General features: G+C 29.4%; 1 protein-coding gene across 1 annotated transcript; it reads right to left on the bottom strand.

Annotated features, from left to right (window-relative positions):
- Positions 1-6,223: 6,223 nt before the first annotated feature.
- On the bottom strand, positions 6,224-9,110 carry batf3 (basic leucine zipper transcription factor, ATF-like 3). Its single transcript, XM_059356924.1, has 4 exons — positions 8,642-9,110; positions 8,250-8,354; positions 7,183-7,227; positions 6,224-6,440 (listed from the first exon to the last, which is right to left on the bottom strand). The coding sequence occupies exons 1-4, from the start codon at positions 8,705-8,707 to the stop codon at positions 6,285-6,287; spliced, it is 372 nt and encodes a 123-aa protein (XP_059212907.1). The 5' UTR covers positions 8,708-9,110; the 3' UTR covers positions 6,224-6,284.
- Positions 9,111-10,235: the final 1,125 nt, after the last annotated feature.

The raw sequence follows: 10,235 nt of genomic DNA, 5'->3' as shown, positions 1-10,235 counted from the left end.
AAAAGATTTCAACCCATTTCCCAAATTATGACTCTATTTTCTTATACAGGGAGTTGTGGATTATGTAGTTTATTGTTTGTTTGGTACAATATAAGACAAATGTTGCATTATATTTATTTATTTATTTATTCATTAATTTTAAATTTAATTGTGTTTAATTTAATTTAGTTTAATATAGTTAATTTAATTTAGTTTAGTTTAATTTAGTTAATTCATTTTATTTTATTTTTATTTTTTAATTTAATATTATTTAATTGTGTTTAATTGTGTTTAATGTATTTATTATTTTATTTAAATGTCATTCAATTAAATTTAGTTTAATTAAATTAATGAATTTAATTTTTATTTAAATTTATTTTATTCTATTTCATTTTATTAAATATATTAAAATCATTCTATTTAATTTAATATAATTTATTTTTTTTAATTATTGAATTTAATTATTGAATTTAATTATTGAATTTAGTTTAATTCAATATTATTTAATTGTGTTTAATTGAATTTATTCATTTATTTAAATGTCATTCAATTTAATTTAGTTTAATTGAATTAATTGAATTGCATTTACTTTAATTTAGTTCATTAATTTAATTTAATTTAATTTAATTTAATTTAATTTAATTATATTTAATTTAATTATATTTAATTTAATTATATTTAATTTATTAAAATGATTCTATTGAATTTAATTTAATTTCATTTTTTGTATCTACTACTTTCTTAATCTTTGGAATATTTTCGCACTGGAGTCTATGTGACTAAAGGTAATTTCCCGATTCTGATATGCAAATATAAAACAGGCACAAATGTAACTTTAATTTAACACTTTTAAATTTAGATTCATGTTATACACATTGAGCAGGAACATACGATCCTTACTGTCGACCATCTTTGTTTAGGAAACTGTTTTATTGTGAAAGGGTCAGAAAACTATTCATCCAAACGGGTAGAAAAAAAGGTTAAATTCCAACACAGTGTTAATAGTAATCTCTAATAAATAAAATATGTGTCCCTGATAGACACTCACAGGATTTAATTTAATTCAGAAGGTCAGAAGAGTGTTTGAACTTGTGGAGGAACCTTCAGCAGAGCTTCTGTTGGACAGATTTTCAGGTTTACTGTGCAGGTATTTACAGGAAAAGCTTCAGTTTGTGCAGAGAAACGGGTACGACATGCATCAAAGGTTCCAGCAGGAACAGAAACAGGAACGTTGTGTCATCGGGGCCCTCGGTGCTCCGACACACGTTCATCAACTGATGATTCACGCTTTGACTTCACAGAAATGTTCATACGTGGAAACAAAAACATTTTGTGCATCACATATAACAGCAATTATTTTTTAAATATATTTAAAATTATTTTCTTATTTTTTAGGTAATTAAACATGTATTATTATTTTTTTTTTAAATGTAATTAAATTCTCTAATTATTTTGATATAATTTTTTTTATAATTTATTCATCATCTACTTTGGTTAAAAGTCTCTCCCTAGAATTTAAAATCATTTTTTATTATGATTTTCTGTTTTATGAAATTAAATTTGTATTACTATTTTAAAAAAATATGTAATTGAATTCTCTAATTATTTTAATATATATATATATTTTTTATAATTTATTCATCATCTACTTTGGTTAAAAGTCTCTCCCTTGAACTTTAAAGCATTTTTATTATTATTTTCTTTTTTTGGTAAAGGATCTGGAGGGTTTCAAAATGACCAAAAAAAAGACACAGAATGACAGAAAAAAATACTTAAAAAAGACACAAAATGACTGACAAAATAAGACACAAAATGACAAAAAAAGACACAAAATTAATTTAAAAAAAGACACAAAGTGACAGAAAAAAACGTAAAAAATACACAAAATGACTGAAAAAAAGACACAAAATGACAGAAAAAAGACACAAAATGACAGAAAAAAAACTTAAAAAAGACACAAAATGACCAAAAAAAAGACACAAAATTAAAAAAAAGAAACAAAATGACGAATAAAAATACAGAATTACCAGAAAAAACCCACAAAATTATTTAAAAAAGACACAAAATGACCAAAAAAGACACAAAGTGGCAGAAAAAAAAATTAAAAAACTTAAAAAAGACACAGAATGACCAAAAATTAATTAAAGGGACCTTCCACACACAACACGGTAAAGTGCCATTCATATAAAACTCACATTAAACTTTCATATCAAGGTGGGGGCCACAAAATATCGTCACGAGGGCTGCAATTTTTTTTGAGCCCCCTGGTTTAAAGCCTGCTGAGGACTAATCTCCCGTCCAGTTCTGTGGAAGTGTCTCTTCACTTCCTGCTCTGCGTCAGGCAGCGTCTGGTTCCTGGACCAACGTGTGGTTCTGCTCGTCCTGAGGAGGAAGAACGAGGAAAGAGAAACTCTGACAGCAGAGTTTGATGTGTTTGTGACTTCAAACTGACCTCAGAGCTGCAGCTGAATCAGGTCACTCATAAAAAAACCGTTTTCTGTTTCAGCAACATGTTGGGCAACAATCACAGGAAACGTATGACACACATGAGGCTCCTTCAGTTTTATTACATCAGTGGTGACTTTGGTCACTGTAGGGTTTTTTTTTTGTGGAAAGGTTTAACATTTTGTTTTAAAAAGTAATGATTTCAAGCATCAAAAAAAGGGAAAATTATCGGAAAAAAATTACAAAGAAATATGATGCATTTTGTATTTTGTCATTGGCTTTGAGCAGGAAGAAATATGTTATATAAAATTGTCTCATGGGCCTCAAACTTGTGGCCCGCAGCCAATTGCGGCCCTCGTGATGATATTTTGTGGCCCCCACCTTGATATGAAAGTTTAATGTGAGTTTAATATGAATGGCACTTTACCGTGTTGTGTGTGGAAGGTCCCTTTAAAGGTCCCTTTTACTTTTTTTGGTAATTTTGTGTCTTTTTAAAAAAAATAATTTTGTCTTTTTTATAATTTTGTGTCTTTTTTTTGTCATTTTGTAACTTTTTTTGGTAATTTTGTGTCTTTTTTAAATATTTCTGTCTTTTTTATAATTGTGTGTCCTTTTTATTAATTTTGTGTCTTTTTTAAATAATTTTGTTTCTTTTTTGGGTCATTTTGATACTGCCTCCAGCGGCCCCCAGGTAATTTGACTTTGAGACCCCTGATATAAAGTTTATGCAATATGTTATTGTTATTGCACATATGCAATATTATATATATTCTGAGCTGATATAGTGAGCTTTTTTTTACCTTTAATAATATATACATATATATTCTTAAAGCTAATAAAGCTCAGAAATTTTATAAATTCATAAAGCAATATATACAATTTTCTCATTCTTATTAATATTAACAGTTTTATACAAGTTATTTTCATGAAAAAGCATATGAGTGGTCTCTCAAGGCACTCAAGATAATAATAAAAATAAAAATCAACTTTATTATAATTTAAAATGTATTCAAAATGTTAAGTAGAGCTGCTCTCTGTCTGCTGTGCAAACATTTAATTAAAAAATATTAATTAATCTCCACAGGCAATCTAAAAAGTAAAATAAATAAAAATGTAAGAATGAAAAATATTTATTACATATTGGAAAAAAAACTTTTTAAAATAAAATTAATAAACTTGAATAATAAAAATAGTTATATTAGTTATTTTTTTTATATAAATCTAAAAATTAATAAACTTGTGTGTTTTTCTTCTGGACCTTTTTTTTTAATTATTAAATATGTACTAGTTTACATGGAAAACACCAAAAATGATGTGATTTTAGGATTTTAATTTGGTCTAATTGAACACAGTGAAAGATAAACACATCACACAGATTGCATGACTTTTTTTTATTATTATCTTTTTGGAGAGAGTTCTTTGCTGTAAATATACAGTCTGATAATCAAGAACAATTTGCCTATTCATTTAGTTTCTCCAGCTGCTGAATGATAAATTAACCCTCTGTGTGATGAATGAGAATGATCTGTAAGTTACAGTATTACCTGAGAGCAGTGAGCAGGTCTGACCAGCAGGAGGCGCTCTGCTCTGTTCAGCTCTGCACCATCACACCTGCTGGGTCTCTGGCTTATTAATATCCAGTCTATGGTCTCTGCTGGTTCTCTGCTCACGGTGAGCAGCGCCCCCTAGCGACCACTGCTGCTCACTGCTGCTCCACAGACTCACTCAGGCTTTAACCCAGGAGCCTCACACTCTGATTACTGCTGGAGGCAGTAACAGAATGACCAAAAAAGGCACAAAATTACTAAAAAAAATATATATAAAATGACAGAAAAAATAAATTACTTAAAAAAAGACACAAAATGACCAAAAAAGAGACACAAAATTACTAAAAAAAGATATATAAAATGACAGAAAAAAATAAATTACTTTAAAAAAGACACAAAATTACTAAAAAAAAGATATATAAAATGACAGAAAAAAATAAATTACTTAAAAAAAAGACACAAAATGACCAAAAAAGGCACAAAATTACTAAAAAAAAGATATATAAAATGACAGAAAAAAATAAATTACTTAAAAAAAAGACACAAAATGACCAAAAAAGACACAAAATTACTAAAAAAAAAAAGATATATAAAATGACAGAAAAAAATAAATTACTTTAAAAAAGACACAAAATGACCAAAAAAGACACAAAATTACTAAAAAATATATATATAAAATGACAGAAAAAAATAAATTACTTAAAAAAAGACACAAAATTACTAAAATATATATATATATAAAATGACCGAAAAAAATAAATTACTTAAAAAAAGACACAAAATGACCAAAAAAGACACAAAATTACTAAAAAATATATATATAAAATGACAGAAAAAAATAAATTACTTAAAAAAAGACACAAAATGACCAAAAAAGAGACACAAAATTACTAAAAAAAATATATATAAAATGACAGAAAAAAATAAATCACTTTAAAAAAGACACAAAATTACTAAAAAATATATATATATAAAATGACAGAAAAAAATAAATTACTTAAAAAAAGACACAAAATGACCAAAAAAGACACAAAATTACTAAAAAAGCTATATATAAAATGACAGAAAAAAATAAATTACTTAAAAAAAGACACAAAATGATCAAAAAAGACACAAAATTACTAAAAAAATATATATATAAAATGACAGAAAAAAATAAATTACTTAAAAAAAGACACAAAATGACCAAAAAAGACACAAAATTACTAAAAAATATATATATAAAATGACAGAAAAAAATAAATTACTTAAAAAAAGACACAAAATGACCAAAAAAGACACAAAATTACTAAAAAAAATATATATAAAATGACAGAAAAAAATAAATCACTTAAAAAAAGACACAAAATGACCAAAAAAGACACAAAATTACTAAAAAAAATATATATAAAATGACAGAAAAAAATAAATTACTTAAAAAAAGACACAAAATGACCAAAAAAGACACAAAATTACTAAAAAAATATATATAAAATGACAGAAAAAAATAAATTACTTAAAAAAAGACACAAAATGACCAAAAAAGACACAAAATTACTAAAAAATATATATATAAAATGACAGAAAAAAATAAATTACTTAAAAAAAGACACAAAATGACCAAAAAAGACACAAAATTACTAAAAAATATAAATATAAAATGACAGAAAAAAATTAATTACTTAAAAAAAGACACAAAATGACCAAAAAAGACACAAAATTACAAAAAAAAAGATATATAAAATGACAGAAAAAAATAAATTACTTAAAAAAAGACACAAAATGACCAAAAAAGACACAAAATTACAAAAAAAGACAGAAAATTAAAAAAAAAAGACACAAAATTACAAAAAAAAGACAGAAAATTACAAAAAAAAAACAGACACAAAATGACCAAAAAAGACACAAAATGACCAAAAATACACAGAATTACTAAAAAAGACAAAAAAAAAAAGACGTTAAAAAGAAGACACAAAATGACAGAAAAATTAATAAATAATTTTAAAAAGACACAAAATGACAAAAAAAGGACATAAAATTACTAAAAGAAGACAAGGTTTTGTGGGGTTTTTTTTGGGTGTTTTTCTGTTTTTTCATGTTTTTTTGTATGTTTTTTTTTTATTTTTTAGTGTCTTTTTAGTGTCTTTTTTGTGTTCAAAATGTTGATCCAGTAAGTGAAAATAATAAAATAATAATCAGGTGAAGTTGTGCTGAAAAAAATGACACCAACATGGAATGACAAACATTTTTCCAAGTCGTTTATAGAGACAGAATGAAAAAGAGTCAACAACCATCAAAATAACCCCAAACTCCAAAGACTTCAGCACTGCTGCTTCAGACGGAGCGAGCTGCCAACGAGTCCGGCTGCAGGCAGGAGGAGGAGGAGGAGGAGGAGGAGGAGGTGAAGGAGCAGTGCATGATGGGACAGATGGGCTCATGAACTCTGAGGGTCTCAGACAGCAGACGCTGCTCCTCAGACAGAGAATCCACCTACAAACACATTTACTCTATTACTGTGTGTTTATTTCATCTTTCACGTCTCTTCTGTTTCTTTTTAAATGCTCTAGATGTCTTTTTCTGTCAATCAAAAGTTTAGGGGTTATGTTAACCCTCTGGAGTCCATTGATTTATTGAAAATACATGTTATATTTACAGTAATAACTTTATTTATATATGATATGTAGACAAGCAGAGGAAGCCATTTAAAGTTCAATCATAGGAGCTTTCACAGTGTGACATTTATGTTTATAGAACATTTTTAAAATGTGAATTTTCTTTCTACAATGAAAACTATTACTATTTTTACAGTTTTTCTCGATTGCTAAGACACATTTCTTGAAAGCTGCTCTCCTTTTCTCTGAACTGTGAACACAAAACCCAATTTTCAAGCTACATTCACAAAACCTCAAACTCTTCTTGCAAAACCAAACTTCCACCTCAAAACAGTTCAATCTGTGTTCAAAACTGAACTATGTTGTCAAATCGTGGCCCGAGTCAATCAACATTAAAAACACTACTGAGCTGTTACTAAACACTACATAGAACATCTCTGAACTGGCTTATATGTTCCCTCACATCAAGGGTCTCAAACTTGCGGCCCGTGGGCCAATTGTGGCCCTTGTGACGATATTTTGTGGCCCCCACCTTGATATGAAAGTTTACGTAATAATGAGAGCAAAGAATAAATTATATGGATGGAACAAATTATATCCAAGATTAATTTTATAAATACCTCTCTCCTCAGCTTCCTGTTCCTCTGCTCCAACACTTCACAGGCCTGGAAGAGAGGAGGAGAGGAGAGGAGAGGAAAGGAAAGGAGAGGAGAGGAGAGGAGAGGAGAGGAGAGGAGAGGAGAGGAGAGGAGAGGAGAGTAAGATTTTGTGCACAATTGTGTAGATAAAACACCAGATTATGTTGAAAATAAAGCATTTTTCATGGAGTATATACAAATGCATGCATATTCCTAACCCTGCAAACATAATTAAGCAATTTCCAAACTTCCAGGACTTTCTAGGAACTCTGCAGGCTGATCAGCTGCTTCCAGATCAGTTATGGTTGAATGTAGCCACAATAACTAGAGAACTAGAGAATGAACCCTCAGATCAAGTCTCAAACAGCTATTTAAAGCAGGGAGGAACAGAAAATGTCTTTTCAATCGGTCCTCACGGAATTGGAAGTATAAGAGCATGCAAACAAACACACACACACACACACACACACACACACACACACACACACACACATACACACATTCCTGTACTTCTGTCTTTGTGAGGACCCTCATTGGAACAGTGAATTCCCTTGCAAGGTTATAATAGTTTTGGAATTTTCATTAGTTTTAGTTTCAATTTTGTTGTGAATTTTTGTTTTCAAATTCAGTTAGTTTTAATGAGTTTTTAGATGGAGTTTGCTAGTTTTAGTTTAGTTTTTATTAGTTGTAGTTTTTTGTAATGGGGTATTTGTTGGGTGGGAGATTAAAAGAGGTCACAGTAAATTTTGCCTTTATTTCCTTTGTCTTATCTATCTTCATTATGTATGAAAAAAGTTGACAAAGACGAAAACGAAGGACATTTTCACTATAATTTTAGTTAGTTTTGTAACCACACAATACAGTTTCAGTTAATTATCATTATCATGTAACCTTTAACCCTTAAAACAAAGTCTGAAATCTCAAAAAAGCCTTTAAAGAAGTGAGGACCGGCTGAAATGTCCTCACTTTGCAAAAATGTCCTCACTCTGTTGGTTTAAAAATAGTGTCCTGGTCCCCACTATGTAGGTAGAACAAGAACACACACACACCTCATGCAGGACGTCAGCTCGTTGTATTTGTCTCTTGCGACTCTTCTGAGCTGCGACTCTGTTCTTCTCTCTCCTCTTCAGCCTCCTGCCCTCGTCCTCCGAGCCCTGAGACACACACACACACACACACACACACACACCCACACACATGTCATAAACCCTTAAAAACAGTCACTTTTTGCAGTTTATCTCCATTCCAACAAGATATTTTAAACAGGTTTTTCGTGCTTTAAATCCAATCTGCTCAGACATAATTTATGCATTTTCCTCCCAGAAATAAAAACACTTGATTTTTAAACACAAGAATCTGTTAAAACCCTCCAGTCTGCAGCCACAAACTCGTCCTGAAAGCATTTCCCCGTGAGGAGACAGAAGACAGTCAGATCTCTTACCTCACATCCTTCACACAGGAGGTTACTGTTGCTGTGAGTCTGGCAGGAAGAGTCACAGTCTGACATCACAGATTATTATTATAATGATTATAAATAAATAGACCAGGAGGACTTCCTGCTCTCTGCCTCTGTCAGAATATATAAAGTGTTATTTGTGGACCGGGCATCGAGTTCAGTGGAGTTTAAAGCGAGTCAGGCTGCGGTTTCACTTCACTTTTTCTTTTCAATTTCGCTGCCGGTTTAGTAGAAGCAGCGAGGACAGTTCACATAAATCATATGACTGAGAGGAGAGAGAGCTGACCGGACTCACTGGACACTGATACCTGGAACATGACAGCTGGTTTATTTGACCCATCACACACCCACTACAGCACTACATGTGTGTTCATGCACGGCTAAAAATAGTCCCAAGAAATGCAACATTTCCTCCTGTTTTGAGTCACAACTTCAGTAGAAACCAGCCGGCTGCAGACAGAGTGGACAGGTCAGAGAGTATACAGAGATAACAGATGATGAGATGATCATTTATCATCTCATCATCTGTTATCTCTGTATACTCTCTGACCTGTCCTGCTGGTTCCTACTGAAGTGTTGTGTGTGGAAGGTCCATTCAATTACTTTTTTAGGTAATTTTGTGTATTTTTTTGATCATTTTGTGTCTTTTTTTAAAATAATTTTGTGTGTTTCTTAAATAATTTTGTGTTTTTTAAAATAATTTTGTGTCTTTTTTTGTAATTTTGTCTTTTTTTTGGTAATTTTGTGTCTTTTTAAAATAATTTTGTGTCTTTTTTTGTAATTTTGTCTTTTTTTGGTAATTTTGTGTCTTTTTGGTAATTTTGTGTCTTTTTAAAATAATTTTGTGTGTTTCTTAAATAATTTTGTGTTTTTTAAAATAATTTTGTGTCTTTTTTTGTAATTTTGTCTTTTTTTTGGTAATTTTGTGTCTTTTTAAAATAATTTTGTGTCTTTTTCGGTAATTCTGTCTTTTTTTTTTTGTAATTTTGTCTTTTTTTTGTAATTTTGTGTCTTTTTAAAATAATTTTGTCTTTTTTGGTAATTTTGTGTCTTTTTGGTAATTTTGTGTCTTTTTAAAATAATTGTGTGTCTTTTTGTAATTTGGTGTATTTTTTGATCATTTTGTGTCTTTTTCGGTAATTCTGTCTTTTTTTTTGTAATTTTGTCTTTTTTTTGTAATTTTGTGTCTTTTTAAAATAATTTTGTGTCTTTTTTTGTAATTTTGTGTATTTTTTGATCATTTTGTCTTTTTCTGTAATTCTGTCCTTTTTTTTGGTAATTTTGTGTCTTTAAGTAATTTAGTGTTTTTTCAGTCATTTTCTGTCTTATTTTTTTTAGTAATTTTGTGTCTTTTTTTGGTCATTGTGATCCTGCCTCCAGCGGCCGCCAGGTACTTTGAGTTTGAGACCCCTGCTCTGTAACTTCAATGACAACTGTTTTGGCTAATTTGCACTAAAGCTCTTAATTAAATGAGAGACTTCTTTTTATTTGTCATGTATTAAATTCACCTAGAAGCACAGCTTTATCATGCAGTTATTTCATATACACTATTTTTTACTATATAGTGTGAAGCTGAGGA

The sequence above is a fragment of the Centropristis striata genome, chromosome 18 (assembly GCF_030273125.1).
Source record: "Centropristis striata isolate RG_2023a ecotype Rhode Island chromosome 18, C.striata_1.0, whole genome shotgun sequence".
Lineage (NCBI taxonomy): Eukaryota > Metazoa > Chordata > Actinopteri > Perciformes > Serranidae > Centropristis > Centropristis striata.
Note: the sequence above shows the minus strand (reverse complement) of the source record. Positions and strands in the feature narration are given on the sequence as shown.

Coding starts and splice junctions, on each gene's coding strand:
- batf3 (XM_059356924.1), bottom strand. CDS start 8,707: ATGTCAGACTGTGACTCTTCCTGCCAGACTCACAGCAACAGTAACCTC. Junction 8,355..8,641: donor TCCTGTGTGAAGGATGTGAG/GTAAGAGATCTG, acceptor TGTGTGTCTCAG/GGCTCGGAGGACGAGGGCAG. Junction 7,228..8,249: donor GAGCTGACGTCCTGCATGAG/GTGTGTGTGTGT, acceptor CCTCTCTTCCAG/GCCTGTGAAGTGTTGGAGCA.